General features: G+C 44.8%; 1 protein-coding gene across 3 annotated transcripts in view; it reads left to right on the top strand.

Moving 5' to 3' along the window:
* Positions 1-21377, top strand: part of BACH1 (BTB domain and CNC homolog 1) — an 81566-nt gene that overhangs the window by 47204 nt on the left and 12985 nt on the right. Inside the window, exons 5-6 of one of the 3 annotated variants that reach the window (XR_011463604.1) lie at positions 7073-7245; positions 13359-20633. The exons of 1 other annotated variant lie outside the window; for it this stretch is intronic. Coding sequence is in view for 1 of the 2 variants with exons in the window: in XM_070367276.1 (XP_070223377.1) it covers positions 13359-13454 (96 nt within the window). In the remaining variant the exon portion in view is untranslated. Of the gene's footprint in view, positions 1-7072; positions 7246-13358; positions 20634-21377 lie in introns of those variants that run through there. One more of the 3 variants, XM_070367276.1, reaches the window with a different exon arrangement.

Raw genomic sequence — 21377 nt, 5'->3', positions numbered from 1 at the left:
TTTCACTTTCTCTTTCACTTTCATCAAGAGGCTCTTTAGTTCCTCTTTGCTTTCTGCACTTGAGTGGTATCATCTGCATGTCTGAACTTGTTGCTATTTCTCCTGGCAATCTTGATTCCAGCTTGTGACTCATCCAGTCTGGCATTTTGCATTATGTGCTCTGCATATAAGTTAAACACGGTGACAGCCTTGACGTACTTCTTTCCCAGTTTTGAACCAGTCCATTATTTCATGCCCGGTTCTACCTGTTGCTTATTGACCTGCATACCTGTGTCTTAGGAGCCAGGTAGGGTGGTCTGGTATTCCTATCTCTTTTAAGAATTTCCCACGGGTTTATTGTGATCCACACAGTCAGAGGCTTTAGCATAGCCAGTGAAGCAGAAGCAGATATTTTTCTGGAATTCCCTTGCTTTTTCTGTGGGCAGGGGTATTTCTGTCAGCTGAATTTAGGTCCGTAGGCAGTAGAATCTGGCAAGTGGGCACTGACGAGGAAACTCTCTGGGGTACTCGTCATCTGCCACAGCCTTTGGGCACACTGGGTATGTGTTCTGGGCGTGTAGCTGTGCTAATGGTTGGATATTGGCTCAATTTCAAACCAAGTGGCACAAATACGTGCTACTGTTGTGTGTGTCATGATTAACTCTGAGTCACTTTAGAGTCTTGGCATGGAGCCATTACCACTTTGGAGTCTCCAAAGGAGTGCTGTTGATCCTGTGAAGGGTGACCCACACCTCTGCTGAGGTCCTGGCACCTATGGCTTAAAGATGCCCACTGAGCCTTTTCAAAAGCTCACAGAGGCAGTTAGAACCCCACAGAAAGTCATATTTTACAAGTAAAATATAAGCCACAATGACCGTCCAAATTCAAAAGGCTCACAGTCTGGTTTAAAAGCTCTTACCCAAGCCACTTGCGCTAGCTACTGTGAAAACCCACTGGGCCCAGTGCAAGCCCCCAGGCAACACCAAAGTTAGATCCCCTGGCCCCCACTGTGCGCCATGGTGCCGTGAGGTTCCAGATCACATGGGTCCTCACCACCCAATTCTATTCTGATTGTGGTTTCTCAGTATCTCTAAACACTGCCCTCCGCCCACCCCCCTGCCACGCCCCCACCAAATATTTGGTATCTGGGGAGGATTTCATAGTCCCTTCCTGGGTGATGAGCAAGTAGCGAAATAAAATGAAGGAATGGTGGGTGGAAAACCAAAAGGAAACAATAAACTGTAGTTGAAGATGTAGCTTAGAGAGAGATCTGGGTGTGAACTCCGGGATGAGGCACGTTTGTGTCATCAGTTTGTTCCCTGTTGGAGGAAATGAACGTTTCCCTGCTCCTGGTTTCCACGAAGAGAGATTTTGAGAGATTGTCCTCTAAGCAGCAGCACACCGCCCGCCCTGCCTCTGCTTCATCTGCATGGCTGTGCAGTGGGGCTGAGCACAAGACGTGCTGCATGCGTATCCCAAGAGGAAGAAGGTCCATGCCCAAGCGGAGAAGAGCCAGTTATTTTTTCCAAATTCATGAATCAACTCCCAGCTCTCCAGAGATGGAAGGGGTAAAGAGGTTAACGGATGATCTCCCAGAAACCAGAGCGTAGGAGATTAAAGGGGAAATGTGGGAAGGAATTATCTGGAGGCAGTGACTCTGGTGACTTTGGAAAGCTTACACTATTACTGGGTGTGTACTCAGTCGTGTCGGAGTGTTTGTGACCTTATGGAGAGCTTACAAGAAGAGAAACAGCAAGGTATAGAGAGAAGCAGGCCTCAGTGAAGGTCATGAACTCACGTTTCCAGCCTCCCCACTTCCTCCTCTGCTTCTAGAGGCAGCTGTAGGTTCAGGGTTAAAAACAAAGTATTACCTTGTGCTTAAGCCCAAGCACTTCTTTTTCTCCCCTTCACCTCTGTTATCTACACTGTTGTAGGTTTTGGACGTTTATTTTCATTTTTAATTTACTTTTTATTCTGGCTGCACTGGGTCTTTTCGTGGTGGGCAGGGCCTTCTCTAGTTGTGGTCCAGGGGCTTAGTTTCCCCATCAGTGACTGAACCCACGGCCCCTGCACTGGGAGGTGGGGTCTCAACCACTGGACCACCAGGGAAGTCACTGTTCTAGAAGTGTAAGTGAAAAGAAAATGGAAAGGATTTTAAAAACTGATTGTCACATATCCTCTTTTCATTTAGAAAGAACTCAGACAGTAACAGAGAAGGCAGTGGCACCCCACTCCAGTACTCTTGCCTGGAAAATCCCATGGATGGAGGAGCCTGGAAGGCTGCAGTCCATCGGGTCGCTGAGGGTCGGACACGACTGAGCGACTTCACTTTCACTTTTCACTTTCATGCATTGGAGAAGGAAATAGCAACCCACTCCAGTGTTCTTGCCTGGAGAATCCCGGGGACAGGGGAGCTTGGTGGGCTGCCGTCTATGGGGTCGCACAGAGTCAGACACGACTGAACGACTTCACTTGTTCTTGGGCTTTTCAGCAGACACTGTTTCCCTTCTCCCCTTTTAGCTTCCATTTACTCACTGTCTGGAAAGCCACTGTTTCCTAAACAGTTAACTTCCTTCTTTCTGGAGACTGGACCTAAATAATTTTCTGGATACTGTCTTGTTAGGCAGGTTTCTGGTGTGATATTAATCTCTTTCGAGGCAAGTCTTGCAAATAATACCCAGAGCACGATTAAATATGGAAATATTCACTGTAATTTAATCTTTCTAAAATAATACCTCTTTGATCCACCTCAGAAACTTTGAGTCTTTTTGCTTTGGACTATTAATTTCAAAGAATTATCTTTTGTGAAATCGCTAAACTTCTGTTTGGTTTGCTTTGATTTAAACGATAACAACCTTAAATGAACAGGACCACTACCAGTACCTTTGAAATAAATTTTTCTTTAAAAAAAAAAAAAAAAGAATTTTTTTTTAACATTGTGTTTCAGGCTTCTTTGAGATTTTTATTTGCTTTTTTTTTTTTAGAAGACCTCATCTACTGTGCTCAACATCTGATATTTGAGGTGTCTGTTGTGGTAAATTTAGTCTGCCAAGAAATCCTTCGTACCATGCCTAGAAATTTGGGTATCTGCTCAGACAGCCCTGTTTTGGCCCACCAGATAAATTAGTATAACCTGAGAGGGCAGCTTGGTGTGGAATCAAAAATGGAGTTTGAAACTGACAAGAATGAGGAGTGGAGCGTGTATAAATTAAAAGAGTTCAAGCTGCTAAGATAAAGTAGGGGAATTTGGCTAGTCCAAGCACTTCATAGACGGGCCTTGTGTTTGCTAGGGTCTGGCAGACCTGACAGCTGCAAATGTGTTTTAAATAGGCTAAAAAGGAAGTATGCACTTAAGGACTAAAGGAATTGCACAGATTTAAGTAATGACTCAGGCAAAAGTCCAGATCTTTTCAGAAAGAAGACGATGGGGACTGAAGGAACGTGGGCCTGGAGTGAAGACACTGAGTTTTTAAGCCAGGTTCTGACACTTCATTACTGAACAGCTGTAGGAGAGTCCACTTGATTTCTCCTGTAGCTTCTTTATCTGTACATATGCCATACTGGGTCTTCTGGCCCTTGAGACCGAAGTCAGATTGACTCAAACTTTCATTCATATTCTTTTAAAGTCCTAGTCAGCTATTTGACACATAGTGAGTGAATACTCTCCTTAAATTGGGAAGGAAGGGTGGATTTCTGGAGAGTGAACGTGGATATTTGTGGTGCGATTGGCTTAGAGTCTCATGGTGACTCTGAATTAGGTACTTCAGTTCAGTTCATTTCAGCTGCTCAGTCGCATCCCATGTTTTGTGACCCTATGGACCACAGCACACCAGGCTTCCTGGTCCATCAGCAACTCCTGGAGCTTGCTCAAACTCACGTCCATCGAGTCGGTGACGCCATCCAACCATCTCATCCTCTGTTGTCCCCTTCTCCTCCTGCCCTCAGTCTTTCCCAGCATCAGGGTCTTTTCTGATGAGTCAGTTCTTTGCATCAGCTGGCCAGAGTATTGGAGCTTCAGCTTCAGCATCAGTCCTTCCAATGAATATTCAAGGTTGATTTCCTTTAAGATTGACTGGTTTGATCTCCTTGCTGTCTTAGGCAGTTTCTTCCATCCAAATAGTTCACCTTATTGTTTCTTGTGCTATATTTTAGACATTGTTGATAAAGTCATTAAAGTCAATAGCTTCCTTTAATTTCACCCAAATGAATAAGTAAGCAGGTAAGTAAGCAAACAAAATACTCCCTGGGTACAGGATTAAGAGGTACAAACTATTATATATTAAAATAAACTACAAGGATATATTGTACAGCAGAGGAAGTATAGCCAGTATTTTATAATAACTGTAAATAGAGAATAACCTTTAAAATTGTGTCACTCTATTATATACCTATAAAATATAATATTGTACATCAACTATACTTCAGTAAAGAACTGCCTCTGGCACTAGAGCTGAATGGGTAGAGTAGGCTTTATTGCAATTTGGGGGAATATATTTATTTCAGTTTAATATAGACAGCTTCAGTGTGAACACTGTGATAGCTCCATCTTGAGGTCTCCCCCTCCCCTGGGGGATTTTCACAGCCTGCCCAGCTTCATGTGGGGTCTCGGCCTCATAACAGCTCACCGACTCTTGCCTCTTCCCTTCTTCCCCCGATTGCCCTGGGGAGCCCACATGCAGCTCTCTCCTCTCTCAGTCTCCGAGGATGGCTTTGGACCATCTCACTTGCAAACTCCGACAAGGGCTCAGCAGAACAGTGGGGATTTCGTGAAGCAGGACTGTCTCTTCTAGAAGGCAGCTCATTCATTCATTCAACAAAATCCTAGTAAGCTCCAGGAGGAACCACTAAACACTGTTTTGGCTCCAGGGACCCATGAGAGAGAGAGATGAAAATCTGTATCCTCACCAAGTTTACATTCTAGTCCAGACAAAGGGACCAGAAGCAGAAATATAAAGCACTGAGTATATTAGAAGGTGAAAAAGGCCTTGAGAAAAATAAGCACAGAAGCAGAAGAGCAGAGTGGGAGCTTTGTACAAGCTGGCAAAGGAAAGTCATCTGAGAAGATGCTATTTGAATAAAGAACTGAGGGAAGTTAAATGAGCTTTAGTTGGTTATACTTTGAAGATTATTTTTTGACTTAAGTTATGAAGTAAAAAATGGAGAAGAGATCAATCTTGCATGGCTATAGTAAGAATCAAATAAAACAATGTTTGGAATAATTCCTTTTAGAAAACCAGTTAGTACATAAAATGAAAGTTTCTCAGTTGTGTCCGACTCTTTGCCACCCCATGGACTGTAGCCCACCAGGCTTCTCTGTCCAAGGAATTCTCCAGGCAAGAATTCTGGAGTGGGTAGCTGTTCCCTCCTCCAGGGAATCTTCCCAACCCAGGGCTTGAACCCAGGTCTCCCACCTTGCAAGTGGATTCTTTACTGTCTGAGTCACCAGGGAAGCCCAATTAGTACATAGCTAGCATATAATAAATTTTAGTCTTATTATTACATAGAGTGGTGCCCTCTAATACAGTACCTGCTAGCCACAATAAGCTGTGTAAACTTATGTGAATTCAAATGAAGTAGTAATAAAAATTCAATTTCTCAGCCTCACTAGTGACATTTCAAGTTCTCAACAGCCACATGTTGCTGCTGGCTGCCACTTTGCACAGTGCAGACACGGACCATTTCTATCCCTGTAGAAAGTTCTATTGCATACTGCTAAATATAGAGTCTAACGTTGATACATCAAGGAAAATGCAGTCTCATATGTAACAGGAGTGTCATGGGACATTGTTGTCTTAGAATTTCAGCTCAAGCCTCATAGCTGAGGACAGTGGGAGACATTGATCCCACATATTAAAGAGAGATGTCAGCATAGACGCATTTGTACAGGGCTTACTGCTCGCATGTGTGTGCTCAGTTGTGTCTGACACCTTGCGACTCTGTGGACTGTAGCCCATCAGGCTCCTCTGTCCATGAAGTTCCCGGGCAAGAATACTGGAATGGGTAGCCATTTCCTCCTCCAGGGGATCATCCCGACGCAGGCATCGAACCTGCATCTTCTGCATCTCCTGCATTGGTAAGCAGATTTTTTACCATAGAATCGCTTGGGAAGCACCTCCAGGGTTTACTAGCAGAGGCCGGATGAGAATTTTGGCCAATCTCTGGTTTCCAGTCTAGATAAGAGAAGCCTCAAGGTCCATTGAGAGACTAGATTCTTTCAGGTGAATTCATCAGAATGGAGGCTGCTGTGGGGCACGGAAGGGGAGTTTCTGATCCTCCCAGTTCAGTGAAAGGGGGCCTACCAGGAGAACCTCACCCAGATGGGGTGTCTCTGGAAGGGGAGGCCAACATTTGCTCCCGGCTGGATGCGTCTGACCCGAGATACTGGTGTGTTTCCCCCTGGGTTGCTCTCCGAGGCAAGTAAGAAAGGGTTCTTAAGGAACCTTGTGGTGCCCAGAGGCCAAAAGTATGAGATGAGCTCAAGGGGCCGTAGACGCAGGAACATAAAGTACCAGATCCTCGTTACCCTTCCTGCCGTGTTGGAACCGTTGCGGAATTTTTGAGCGGTCCCCGGCACCTGGCTCGTCCCTTTCCTGTCCCATGTTAGAAATCATGTTCTTCTCCTTCCCTGTGTAAGGAAATGACACGTATCCCACCCAATCAGCAAATGACTCACAAGCTTCCTACTCCATTCCTTTGTTCCCTGGCTACCAAAACAGGCAGGTGACCCATATTTGTCATGGGCTTCCAGGTGGCGCTACTGATGAAGAACCCATGTGCCAAATGCAAGAAACGTGAAATGTGGGTTCGATCCCTGGGTCTGGAAGATCCTCTGGAGAAAGGCATGACAACCCACTCCAGTATCCTTGCCTGGGAAATCTCATGGATGGAGGAGTTCATGGGATCACAAAGGGTCAGACACAACCGAAGTGACTTAGCACACACACTCCCTCACCACTGGAAAAGCTGGCCTGCTCACAGTGTCTCCTGGTCTAATAAACTCTGTTCTCCTTTCATTCTGTCTTGTGTCTGGAAGTTCTTTTCTGACCTGTGCACAGAACATAAAAACCTGATGTGTGCTCTTAATAATTTGCAGTGGGGAGCCGGCCATCTGTGTGATGGGAGAGGCCCCGCGTCCTCAGTGGAGAGGTCTAATGATGGGGAGGCCAGCTGAGCTGCAGGAGAGGATGGGCTGGGCAGAGAGAGCAGGGCAGCCTGCCCTGTTACCACAGCGGGGCCCGCCTTGCTGCCAAGTGTGTGCCATGGCAGGTAAGTAGGCTGAAGCCCTGTAAGGACGTGCCTTCATCCTTCATTCAGTCGCTCAGTCGTGTCCAACTCTTTGTGACCCCATGGACTGCAGCACGCCAAGCCTCCCTGTCCATCACCAACTCCCGGAGTTTACTCAAACTCATGTCCATTGAGTTGGTGAGGCCATCCAGCCATCTCATCCTGTTGTCCCCTTCAAAAAAAAGAAAGAAATGTCGTCCCTCATAAGGGACAAGACGTTTGTACAGTGAAGGCGAGTGTCAGATGGAGCAGTAATTGTCAGATGTCGCGTGGAAGGTGCCTCACACATGTCCCTGTGGGAGATCCCTGAGGGGACCACAGAGATGCACCCCGCCCCCCACCCCCAGGGGAAAGCTGCTGTCTGGTTGCCTCCCTGGATGAAACAGATCAACAGTATAGAGAAAACTAAAAACAGGGGCCAAGGAGGAGGAACGGGAGCCAGGGAGTAAAGAAGACGCCATGTGTCCATTCTGGGGCGAGTCCCAGAGCCGGGAGGCAATTCACAGAACCGGACGAGCAGGGCTGTGGCATTCCCCTTGTCCGAAAGGGGCAAGCGTTCCTCTGAGCCTGCCGTTTGTTGCAGGGCAGCTCAGCTGTTACCAGATCTTCAGGTTTTCTTTTCTTTCTTTTTTTTGGTGTAAATCATTTTGAAACTCTTTACTGAATTCATTACCGTGTGGCTTCCTTTTTATGCTTTGTTCTTTTGGCCGCAAGGCACGTGGGGTCTCAGCTCCCCGACCAGAGATTCAGCTCACACCTCGTGTGCTGGAAGGTGGTCTCAACCACTGGACTGTCAGGAAGTCCCCAGATTTTCAAAAGAGGCCAGACTGCTGGATTTTGGTGTGAAGCTATGCCATTTTTGAAACACAATGTACATTTTGAATAGATTCTGTTCCGGGTTTTTGAACACCTGAAAATAAAACTATTCTTTGAGTCAAAAACGATGGTAGAGTTTTGAGATTTGCCCGAGCTGCCACCAGGGGGTAGGGAAGAGACGTCGCATAGTATTACAAGTGGTGGAAGAAGAGCAGACGTTACAGGACTGTCTTTTCTGAATCTGGCCCATTTAATGCACCAGGTATGTACAATATTTAACTAAAAGATTTAGTTTTTATTTCCACATCCGGGATATATCATTGCACAGAGGCATTTGCTAGTAAAGCGTGCAGATTTTCTTCTCTGTTCCCTGATTGAAGTCTTGCGGTCTGACTTTTCTCTCCATCTACCCTTCATGGAGCTGGTTTCTGGGAGTCACTCTTAAATGATCTGTTCTTGCTTGCTCTTCTAGCCTCCACCATCCAGCAGGGACTCGGGCTGCCCACAGATTCTCTGACACTCCTCCATTGACAAATGGGATCTGTGTCATGGCCCCTCTTCTTGAACCTGGGTAGACTTGTGGCTGCATTCACCAGTAGTTCGTGTCAGTTGCTCAGTCGTGCCCTTTGTGACCCCATGAACTGTTTAGCCCCGCCAGGCTCCTCTGTCCATGGAATTCTCCAGGCAAGAATACTGGAGTGGTTTGCCATTTCCTTTTGCAGGGGATCTTCCCAACTCAGGGATCGAATCCTGGTCTTCTGCATTGTGGGTGCATTCTTTACCATCTGAGCTACCAGGGAAGTCCAATAGAACTCATTCTATGAGACTTCTGGAACCTAGCTCTCAAAAGGACATGCAGCTCCTAATTTTTTTTTTTTTTTTAATATACCAGAATACTTGTTTTTGGAACCCTTGGTCACCATGAACAAGCCCAGATATTCAAGGCCCTCAGGCTGTGAGGAGGCCCAGGTCACACAGAAAGACCCTATGTTAGGCATGTCCATTGATGGTACTGGCTGGATCCAGGCTCAGAGCCACAGTAAAGAAGCCTCCAGATGACCCTAATCCCCAGTCATTCAAGCCATATCCAGCTGTTTGAGTCTCCCCAACTGAGATCTCAGATACCATGGAACAGAGACAAACCATCTTTGTCCATGACTCACAGATTCCATAGGATTTCCCAGGTGGCACTAGTGGTAAAGAACCTGCCTGCCAATGCAGGAATCATAAGAGGGTTCGATTCCTCAGTTGGGAAGATCCCCTAGAGAAGGGCATGGCAACCCACTCCAGTATTCTTGCCTGGAAAATCCCATGGACAGAGGAACCTGGTGGGCTACAGTCCATGGGGTCACAAAGAGTCAGACTCGACTGAAGCAACTGGGCAGGCACAGATTCCATGAACACAAAGAAAAATTATAGTTATGTCACAAAGTTTAGGGGGTGGTTACATAGCAATAGATAACTGGAATGAATGCTAGAATATCTGGACTCTAGACTCCAGCTGCCTTCCTGAGATTTACCCTCAGGTACAGAAACTGGGGATCCCACGTGGTGCTAGTGATAAAGAACCCACCTGCCAATGCAGGAGACATGTAAGAGATGCGGTTTGATCCCTGGGCCTGGAAGATCCCCTGGAGAAGGAAATGACAACCCATTCCGGTATCCTTGCCTGGAGAATCCCATGGACAGAGGAGCCTGGCGGGCTACAGTCTATAGGTGTCACAAAGTGTCAGACATGACTGAGCATCCATGCACACACAGACACTGAGGAGGGATTGCAAGGAGCCAACCAGTGAAGTTCTGGAAGGTGAACAGGAAACTGTTTTAAGGGGGCTGGAGAGGAGTGTTCTGAGCCTAGATGACCACGCCTGGGAAAGCTGAGGGGCGAGAGAGCACCTGGTTTGTTTGTAGACCTGAAATGTGTATCTAGCATGACTGAATGCTGTGTGTGTGGTCCCTGTGATGAGGATTCCAGATTGGAGGAGGGGCGCGCGATGAGCCAGGAGAGGGCTGAGAAGAGTCCAGGCCGTGATAAGTACGTGATGGATCTGGAATTTATCTTAAAGACAACAGGAAACTTCTGAAAGACGTGATATGATCAGTCCTGTGTTTTAGGAAGTTTGCTTTGGCCATTGTGAGGAGAGCTGATTGTGGAGAGAAAGAATGGAATGGAGGAGATGGATAAGAGACCATGGCTATAGTCAGACAAGGGATGATGGTGGGCTGGACTAAGAAAGTCTGGGTTGGCAAGTAAGCAGGAGCCAGATGCATAAAACAGGTAGGGAGATGAATAAGAGACCAGGGCTATAGTCAGAGGAGGGATCATGGTGGGCTCTACTAAGAAAGTGCTGGAAGGCAAGTGAGCAGGAGCCAGATGCATGAAACAGGTAGGAAAAGGGAGACTGCTGTTAGGTGGGAAGGAGGATTGGTAAAAAAGGACAGAAGAATCGTGGACTATTCCCAGATTTCCCTCTTGAATGATGAGTAGAAGTGGTTGCTAGTCAGTGAGGCTGTTCAGAAAGATGAAAGCGGGTTTGAGGAAGGCTTCAGTGATGACTGGGCAGTGTGCAAGGCACAGCGTGTGCTTCCGTGTGGAGAGGTCTAGTGCGTGGTTGATACGTAAGGCTTGGGTCAAGGAGGAAGATTTGCACCAAAGCTTTACATTTCTGCCTTTAACATACGATCCACTTTTGAAGTCATGTTTGTGGAGATCCCAAGGTGAGTTCTGGGAAACAGAAACAGTGTCCTACTTGGGAAGTGATTATAGTAGACCGCACACTGTTTGATGTATCAGAATTGCACCAGCCCCACCAAGAATAATTGGGTTAAGGCTTTGCAATTGTGATATTATATGACCTGCTTCATCGAGGCTTTCTTTTGCTGGAAGTCAGTGTTTTACAATGATTTTAACATGGGAAAGGTCCATGAGAAAGGTCCAAAAAATACATTTATTTTTAATTGAAGGGTAATTGCTTCACAGTATTGCCTTAGTTTCTGCCATACATCAACATGAATCTGTCATAGGTACACATATGGCCCCTCCCTCTTGAAGTTGTATATTTTTTAACGCATTTTGTTCTAACCTTTTTTTCCCCCCCACTCTAACTCTTTTCAATACTGTGGCTTTTGCAGGACTCCACACAGGATCCTTTTTATTTTCCAGCCGTAGGTGGCAGCACACCACTGCCTACGATTAGAGCAACCGCGTTTGTTAAGTCAGAGCTGCTGGTCAGGAGAGAGCAGCTAATGAGTAATCAGTCCAAGCTGCATGGCAAATTAATGTCTTTATTAAGTGAACTAACCGGTTCCCTTTATAAACAAGGTCAGAGTATTTACAACCCAGTGCATTTCATAAAGCAAAATCCATCTGCACTGATGGGACTCCACTAAGGAACCCATGATTTATCGGCAAGGAGCACATGCAAAAACTCACTTGGAAAACCGTCTTTTATAATGACTGGTACCATTCTGAGGTAATCATTAATAAAAGGCACCCTTGCTAGGTAGCCGCATTTTTCTCATACGAGGTAAATGAAAAAGTGATTACCTTAAACAGGAACCACTATTAAAGATGATATTGGGTGGCCTGTTCCAAATTAAGTTCTTAGTAATAAAAATAAAGTGTGACCCTTATTGACCAAATGTATCTTCTGTCACTTTTGTTGTTGAGCCTCTCAGTTGTGTCTGACTCTTTGCGACCCCATGGACTGCAGCATGCCAGGCTTTCCTGTCCTTTACCATCTCCCAGAACTTGCTCAAAGTCATGTCCATGATGATGCCATCCAAACATCTGATCCTCTTTCACCCCCTTCTCCTCTTGCCTTCAATCTTCCCCAGCATCAGAGTCTTTTCCAATGAGTCAGCTTTTTGCGTCAGGTGGCCAAAGGACTGGAGCTTCAGTTTCAGCATCAGCCCTTCCAGTGAATATTCAGGATTGATTGGTTTGATCTCCTTGCCGTCCAAAGGCCTCTCAAGAGTCTTCTCCAACAACGCAGTTCAAAAGCATCAATTCTTCGATGCTCAGCCTTCTTTATGGTCCAACTCTCACATCCATACATGACCACTGGAGAAACCATCGCTTTGACTATATGAACCTTTGTTGGCAAAGTGATGTCTCTGCTTTTTAGTATGCTAAGCTTGTCATAGCTTTTCTTCCGAGGAGCAAGCATCTTTTAATTTCATGGCTGCAGTCACCATCTGCAGTGATTCTGGAGCCCAGAAAATAAAGTGTGTCACTGTTTCCACTGTTTCCCCATCTATCTGCCGTGAAGTGATGGGATTGGATGCCATGATCTTAGTTTTTTGAATATTGAGTTTTAAGCCAGGTTTTTTACTCTCCTCTGTCACTTTCATCAAAAGGCTCTTTAGTTCCTCTTCCCTTTCTTAGCTTTTCTTCGCCATAAGGGTGGTGCTATCTGCATATCTGAGGTTATTGCTGTTTTCCCCAGCATTCTTAATTCCAGCTTATGCTTCATCCAGCCTGGCATTTTGCATGATGTACTCTGCATATACGGAGAAGGCAATGGCACCCCACTCCAGTACTCTTGCCTGGAAAATCCCATGGATGGAGGAGCCTGGAAGGTCGCTGAGGGTCGGACATGACTGAGCGACTTCACTTTCACTTTTCACTTTCATGCATTGGAGAAGGAAATGGTAACCCACTCCAGTGTTCTTGCCTGGAGAATCCCAGGGACAGGGGAGCCTGGTGGGCTGCCGTCTATGGGGTCGCACAGAGTCGGACACGACTGAAGCAACTTAGCAATAGCAACTCTGCATATAAGTTAAATAAGCAGGGTGACAATATACAGCCTTTGTCACTTAGATTAGACAAAGCCTTATTTCACATTTAGAGTAGGTTGCACAGGTATAATGTTTAATGTTTACCATCTACTTCATGTCACATTTTAAGTGAATCAAATGCTTAATTTTGCCTTCATTGTCAGAGAACTGTATGAGAAGCTCAGAATATCTTCTCACTAAGTGTCCAGGTGTCAGGGACCTGGTGAATTTCAGGTTCTAGAATAGTGCTGTGCAATAGAAATCTAAGGCAAGCCACACATGCAAACTGCATGTGCAATTTTAAATTTTCTTGATGCCGCATAGATTGAAAAATGTAAAAATAAAGAGAGGAAATTAATCTTCATTCTGTGTTATAGTGTATTTAACCCAATATGTCAAAAGTATTTAGCAGGTAATCAGTATAAAGATTATGGAGGTATCCTACATTTTTTTTTTTCACTCTGCGTATTTGAACTCTTGTGTCTTTTTTACATTCACAGCTCATCTCTGTTCCATCTAGCCACATTTCAAATGCTCAATATTCACCTGTGGTCGGTGGGCTCAGCTCTAAACACCTAGTATCTGTTATGGATTGAAACATGTTTCCTCAAAAATTCAGATGTTGAAGACCTAAACCCCAGTACCTCAAAAAGTGACCTGATTTGGAGCTGAAGTCTTTACAGAAGTAATCAAGTTAAAATGAAGCCTTTAGGATGCATCTGAGCAAAGGTCCATCTAGTCAAGGCTATGGTTTTTCCAGTGGTCATGTATGTATGTGAGTTGTACTGTAAAGAAAGCTGAGTGCCGAAGAACTGATGCTTTTGAACTGTGGTGTTGGAGAAGACTCTTGAGAGTCTCTTGGACTGCAAGGAGATCCTACCAGTCCATCCTAAAGGAGATCAGTCCTGAGTGTTCATTGGAAGGACTGATGTTGAAACTGAAACTCCAATACTTTGGCCACCTGATGCGAAGAGCTGATTCATTGGAAAAGACCCTGATGCTGGGAAAGATTGAAGGTAGAAGGAGAAGGGAATGACAGAGGGTGAGATGGTTGGATGGCATCACCGACTCAATGGACATGAGTTTGGGTAAACTCCGGGAGTTGGTGATGGACAGGGAGGCCTGGTGTGCTGTGGTTCATGGGGTTGCAAAGAGTCAGACACAACTGAACGACTGAGCTGAACTGATCTGAACTGAACCTCCTCAATGGCTGCTTGGTAAAGAACCTGCCTGCAATGCAGGAGACACAGGAGACACAAGTTTGATCCCTGAGTCGAGGAGATCCCCTGGAGGAGGAAATGGCAACCCAGTGCAGTCTTCTTGACTGGAGAATCCTAGGGACAGAGAAGCCTGGTGGGCTACAGTCTCTGGGTTCGTAAAGATTGGCTATGAGGCACACAAGCACACAGCAGTGCAGAATGCATCCTAATCCAGCATGACTGATGTGCTTACGCAACGAGGACCTCTGGAGGAGACAGACTCACATGCAGGGAGAGCGCCATGTAAAGATGAAGACAGAGATGACTGATGTGCCTACAAGCCAAGGAGCACCAAAGATTGCCTGCAAGCAGAAGCTAGAAAGGGTGGACTCTTCCTCACACTCCTCAGAAGGAACTAACCCTGCCATCACCTTGATCATGGACTTTTAGCTTCTAGATATGTGAGACAATCCATTTCTGTTTGTTCGTCACCCAGTTGTGAAAACGAATACCACTCGTGCTGTTGGCAGTGGGCACTTTGTTCTGAGCTTTCCTTTTTTTGCCTTGAACCTCTTCTTCTCTTTCTGCACCTCCTCGTCTGCTCTCACTCAGCCTCTGAGCACCCTCTCATGGAACCTCCGAGAATCTCCCTCCCAGCAGACATGTAGGCTGGGAGTTTCCTGTTCAGTAAGCACGAGAGGGACACACCCTGAGCAGTGGCACAGAAGCCTGGTTCACGTCAGGTGTCCAGCGGGGGTCCTATTACCCACTAGATGGTGCCCCCATTGTTTAGTTGCTAAGTCGTGTCCGACTCTTTGGCGACCCCATGAACTGTAGCCCACCAGGCCCCTTGTCTGGAGCCTGGGGATCGAACCCACGTCCCCTATGTCTCCTGCTTTGGCAGGCAGATTCTTTACCGCTGAGCCATCTGGGAAGCCTCTAGAGCTCCAGGTGGCCCCCTAGAGCTGCTGTTATGCAAGTCAAAGTACTGACACACAAAGTACTTTCGAAAACCATAAATAACTGTATAGATGAGACTGAGTATTTTGTAGATGGGATGAATGGTTTTCAAATTATTTTAATTTCTTCTCCCTGTAATTATGTGAGCTCCCTACTTTACAGGAGGAAAATGAATTCATGGGGAAAAGGCCCTGACACTTTCTTGCCATCTGGCAGGGGTGGTCTTCTATTGGTTGTCTCTATAGCCTCTAAGGTACCTATCTCCAGCCAGCGCAGAAGCACCCCCTTCCCCCAGAAGCATCCCCTCTCCCACTCACAGACCAGGTGCTGTGGGTGACATGGATCCCACCCTATCTGTAGGAACGGGTCCCAGTGTGTGTGGATGTACATGTGCACACACACACTTATTCTTTTAGTCTATCTCTCTTTCTCTGGAGAACCCTGACTGATACAACCATTGTTCTGGTTAATTCTTGGCAAGTGCTCATAAATACTTAAAAAGATAAAAGACAAGGGAGGAGACTTTTCGCATTTAGCCTGATTTCCTGCTGCAGATATCAAAAGTTGGATCAACATATGTCCATAGTTGTAAAGATGTTATTGTTGTTTAATCTCTAAGTTATGTCTGACTCTTCGTGACCCCATGGACAGTATCCCACCAGGTGCTTCTGTCCGTAGGATTCCCCAGGCAAGAATACTGGAGTAGGTTGCCATTTCCTTCTCCAGGGGATCTTCTTGATGGGATTGAGCCCACATCTTGTCTCCTGCATCCGTAGGCAGATTCTTTACCTCTGAGCCACCAGGGACGCCCTATAGAGATGTTAAAGTGAAGTGAAATTGTCAGTCGCTAAGTCATGTCTGACTCTTTGAGATCCTGTGGACAGTATCCCACCAGGCCCCTCTGTCCGTGGGATTTTCTAGGTAAGAATACTGGAGTGGGTTGACATTTCCTCCTCCAGGGGATCTTCAAGACCCTAAGATTGAAACTTCATCCCCTGCAGGTGGATTCTTTTACCATGGAACCTTCTCAGGGGACACCTAACTGGTCTCTCTTTGGATTAAAGAAGGCATGGACAGGTTTATGGGAACTACAAAGTTATTTCAAGGTATTTTGAGCCCAACCAAGAAAAGAGAGGTGCTTTCTGTCATAAATCTCCTCCTTTTCTAATACAAATTCCCTTTTCAGTCTCTTATCATCCTTAAACCCTTCCAAGAGGAAGTTAAAAAAAAAGGTATACATTCTCAAATGTCTGAAAATGATTCGAGAGAGGAAAGTTTACCTTTTAACTCTCCCCATATTAACCTATTTTCTACTGCCCAGCGTTGAAGTTAATCAACTACAGGAAAAACCTTCCTGTATGAAAAGAACCACTCCTCCCAGTTACAGATTTTTTTCCTGCAGTTCAAATGACTATGTCGTTTGATAAAGATGTTACATGATCTTTAAAGTCTTTAGTGGAACAGTCCTGAAGGGCGCCCAGTTTTCAGTCTCTGCTTTGCTCTTGCCCATCCCAGCTATTTCTACTCTGTACTCTATGATCTGCAGGCCGTTTGCAGTTCATCATGGATCTCGGGAGAGGCATGGGGAAGCATATCAATAGAACTATCTTTGGAAATAATGGCATTTGGAAATAATTTTTGTCTGCTTCATAACTGAAAGCGATCGCTCCCCGGAATGCCCTTCGCAAGGAGGCGAGGCTGCTTACCCAGCCTGTTTCGGCTTGGTTCTCTTAGATGCTTGGGTATCAAGCCCTGTGTGTAATTTCCCTAGACAGAAGCTGGCATTGCCTCCCCTCCTGCGAACTTCATTCCTCTGGATCCTGTTCTTGTTGATCCTGCTTCGCTTTTGGATGGATTTCTTCAGAAACAGCTGTCTGGTGTTCCAGGGTTCTCTGCTCTGCTGTGGTCTGCCTTGCTCACTGAAGATCGCTGCTGTGGTCGCTCCTGGGCCCTGGGAACCAGGGTGCGTGTGCAGCTCTCCTCTGTGCTCTCTCTGGCCGTGAGTCTCAGCCCTTGTTCTGTTTAATCCTGGTACTATTTCTTTCTCCTTTGCCTCGCTTTTCTAGCTGGTTCCTTCTGCATCTTCTTCCACTAGGTTAGCTCACCTGCACAGTTATGTGTGTTCAGCCGCTCAGTTGGTCACCTGCATTTGGCACCAAATAGATTACTCTGAACCCTTGCTGGGAGCTGATGCTGGGGGCCAGATGGCAACAAAAAGATGTTAAAGGCAGCCTTTTAACCTGTGACTTGAGAGACAATACTCTTTACTTCCCTGTGAAAACAGTTCCTATTTTTCCTCAGTTATGGTAAATGATGTTTTAAAAGACTACTTCTTTTTCACTTGGATTTTAAAATATGTTTATTACCAAATACACATTTTAAGATTTTTTTTTAATCTAAAGAAACATTGCTGTTTCTGACTTTTGGTAAGTATTGCATTTTGTTTCTTCTTTTCCTTTTTCTTTCTTTAGAATTGCTGGCCATAATGGAGATTCCAATTACATATAGTTTTATTATTTGGGGCTTCCCCTGGTGGCTCAGCTGGTAAAGAACCCTTTTGTCAATGCAGGAGACTCGAGAGATTCAGGTTCAATCCCTTGGTCAGGGAGATCCCCTGGGGAAGGAAATGGCAGTCCACTCCAGTATTGTTGCCTGGAAAATTCCATGGATAGAGGAGCCTGGTGGTCTACAGGTATTTATTATTTACTGTATTAACTAGTAATTAGCTCACTTTTTATGTTAGTTTAAAAAAAATGGATTACTGTAATATTTAAAATATAACTCAAAAAATAAAAGTACATGCAGCTGGGGTATCTCTAGTCCACATTTCAGGTTTCCACATCTGTTGCATGTGTCTCTTTAACTTCCAGCAGACTAGTGGGGAATGTTCCACAAAAGAGCAAGCAAGAACATACAAAGTATCAGAGATGTCATCTCAGAAGTGGCACGCTGTCATCTCCACCCGTTTGTTATTGGCCAAAGCAAGTCACGTGCACCAGCCCAAAGCCAGGGCAGACAGATATACTGCCTGCAATCAGGTCGTGGCTAATATGTGGCTGCATTGAGGGATGAAGAATTGGAAGCAGTCTTCCAATATGCAACAAACAGCTCGTTTTCTCTTTGGGAGTAGAACTGTTGGGAATGGCTCCAGGTGCAGACATCTGTCTCCAGTAGGAGAAGATGAAGCAAGGTCTAGACAGAAGGAGATGGAAGAGAGTTTTAATAATATTCTAATTCTTTTTTTTTAATTTTAAAATTTATTTTTAATTGGAGGATAATTGCTTTATAGTATTGTGTTGGTTTCTGATTCTTGCATAAATTAGTGTAAGTTTGATTTCTGTTACTTGCAATCAAAAGGTTATCATACACATATAATTTGTGTATATCAGAAGGCCTTTATATAAAAAGAAGCTTCCTTTATCCCAGTGCAAATATTTATAGGCTAATTCTGGAGGGGTTAACATTTCTTCTTCTTCTTTTTTTTTTTAAATTTCTTCATATTAGAAGTAAACTATGTGTATTTCATTGAGTTTATTAGTTGATCAAATTAAACTGAGCTAACACAAGTTTCAAATAAAGATATTATCTAATACTGCAGTAAAATTATTCATAATCAATGTAAATTGAGGAAGGCATATAAAACTAGGACAAAGTAATAATATTTATATTATTAAGTCAGGAATGTTATAGTTTTTAACCATGTTAATTAAGGCAGTTATGTGAAATATTGAATTTATGCCTGGAAATTTACCTCAGTAAAATAATCTCACAGAAGCAAACATTCATAAGCATGAAGCAGTTTATGACAAGCTCATTCATAATACTAAATAAAGCAAACTAAAGCAAACTATCTAAATTAAGAGAATGCTTTATTAAATTATGTCAGTTTTTCAAGATGGAATATTGTATAGATGGAATATTATATTGTATCAGGATGGAATATTGTGTAGTTTTTAACCATGTTAATTAAGAGAATTATATAAAATATTGAAACATGTTTATGACCTAAGTGAAAATGCAAAACATAAAATATTATTTACATGAATATTCAAACTATGTATATATGAACACCCAGGAAGTACTCTGGAGCTAATGCATGGGGGCTGGGAAAGACCCTGCCTGTGGGTCTCTGGCACCCCATTGACATCAGAGCACCGAGTGGAGGGTTGCAGACTGCGGGGCATCCAAAGGACCCAAGACAGGTTGGCTCTCCCCACAGTGCTTCTTCATACCATGTGGACTCCTACGAGGACAATGAGCATCACAACTTCCTTTGAATTTGATCTGGACAGGCCTGATAATCTATGTGAGCCTGCTTCTGCTGACTCCAAAAGTCCTGAGTCTGCCGTTTGATCCTCAAGACAATGCCTTCCTGTCCTGGGGTCATTCCTATGCTGCCTTCCACAATCAGTCTAACTGCTGGGTCTGCAGAGTGCTTCCCTTTTCATCGGAGGGCTTCCCTATGGTGGGCGTCTCCACTTCAAGGAAATGACTTCCTCCAAGTCTGTGAATACCTTCGACAACAACAATCATACATGATGCCTCTTCTTAATCTGATGACATCTAACAATCCTAAAATGGACTGGTGCAACACTCTGTACCTTAACTGTGGACATAATGTGACTTCTAACTTTGCTGATTGTTCTGATTTTGCTGTTTGCTCCCTGCATCTGTAACTGTGTAACTGGATTTGTTTCTAGACGCATGAAGGCTTTTAAGTTACAAATGGTTGCTCACACTCTTGCCACTTCGGCAGCTTCCTCGAACTACTACTTGGGGCCCCTGGATCAGAGATCCTCAATATGAGGGTTAGGAAAATATGTTGCATCACCAGTTTAGGGAAGATGCCCCTTCTCAGCTCAGAAGCAGTTACAGAATGAGAACAATGCCCCTTTCCCTAGGCAACATAATTCTCCTAAAAGAAAAGGGGAGAATGAGAGGGTAACAGGCAGGAAAGCTAGGGGTGTCCAAACAGAGGAAATAGGCTGCAACTGTCAGACATTTTTTATCTCTCTGTTAAGCGGCAGGAGGAAACAAATTACGAGTGTGAGATTTTTGGCTTCCCTGGTGGCTCAGTTGGTAAAGAATCCCCCTGCAATGCGGAAGACCTGGGTTTGATCTCTGGGTTGGGGACATCCCCTGGAGAAGGGAATGGCTACCCACTCCAGTATTCTGGCCTGGAGAATTCCACGGACTGTATAGTCCATGGAGTCTCAAAGAGTTGGACACGACTGAGCGACTTTAAATGTAAAATGTAAAAGAAGTACTCGCTTTACACATGCATATCTATGTCCACAATAAGCACAACACACACACACACACACACACACACACAGTGTCATTATCTTTTGGAGTACAATGGACACAAATTGTATTATGAATCTAGCTGTAATTTCCTCTTACTCAGGTAGAAGATACTCATCATCTTTGAGTAAAATTGCTCTTCTATGGGCTCATTGTTCATGCAAAAGTCAAAATTCTATCTTAGAATCAACAAATTGAAACTGTAGATGCTAAACAACTCTGAATAAAATCATCAGAGCTGAATTTTGTGAGCAAATCGAATCTCTGTGGGGTTATGGTGGGGTTTGAGTGAGGATATGATGAATGATGTCTTTCAGTGAGAAAAAGCGGGGTCAGGACTATTCCCTGGGGACTGAGAGCTCAAGGTGACAGGTGGGCTTGGGGAGCCCACAGAGAAGGAAAACTAGTGGAGGGCATATGGCTGAGGGATTCAATTCAAGGACCAGTGTATATTTCCTATCCAGGATTATTGTTTTCTTTCATTTTTCTCCTTTATAATGTCCTTGTTATCTTTCAGTTCAGTTCAGTCGCTCAGTCATGTCTGACTCTTTGCGACCCCATGAATCGCAGCACGCCAGGCCTCCCTGTCCATCACCAACTCCTGGAGTACGCCCAAACTCATGTCCATCGAGTCAGTGATGCCATCCAGCCATCTCATCCTCTGTTGTCCCCTTCTCCTCCTGCCCCCAATCCCTCCCAGCATCAGAGTCTTTTCCAATGAGTCAACTCTTCACATGAGGTGGCCAAAGTATTGGAGTTTCAGCTTTAGCATCAGTCCTTCCAAAGAACACCCAGGACTGATCTCCTTTAGCATGGACTGGTTGCATCTCCTTGCAGTCCAAGGGACTCTCAAGAGTCTTCTCCAACACCACAGTTCAAAAGCATCAATTCTTCAGTGCTCAGCTTTCTTCACAGTCCAACTCTCACATCCATACATAACTGCTGGAAAAACCATAGCCTTGACTAGACGGACCTTTGTTGGCAAAGTAATGTCTCTGATTTTCAATATGCTATCTAGGTTGGTTATAACTTTCCTTCCAAGGAGTAAGTGTCTTT

Source organism: Bos mutus, chromosome 1 (genome assembly GCF_027580195.1).
Source record: "Bos mutus isolate GX-2022 chromosome 1, NWIPB_WYAK_1.1, whole genome shotgun sequence".
In the NCBI taxonomy this organism is placed as follows: Eukaryota; Metazoa; Chordata; class Mammalia; order Artiodactyla; family Bovidae; genus Bos; species Bos mutus.
This window is presented reverse-complemented; position numbering and strand designations above follow the sequence as displayed.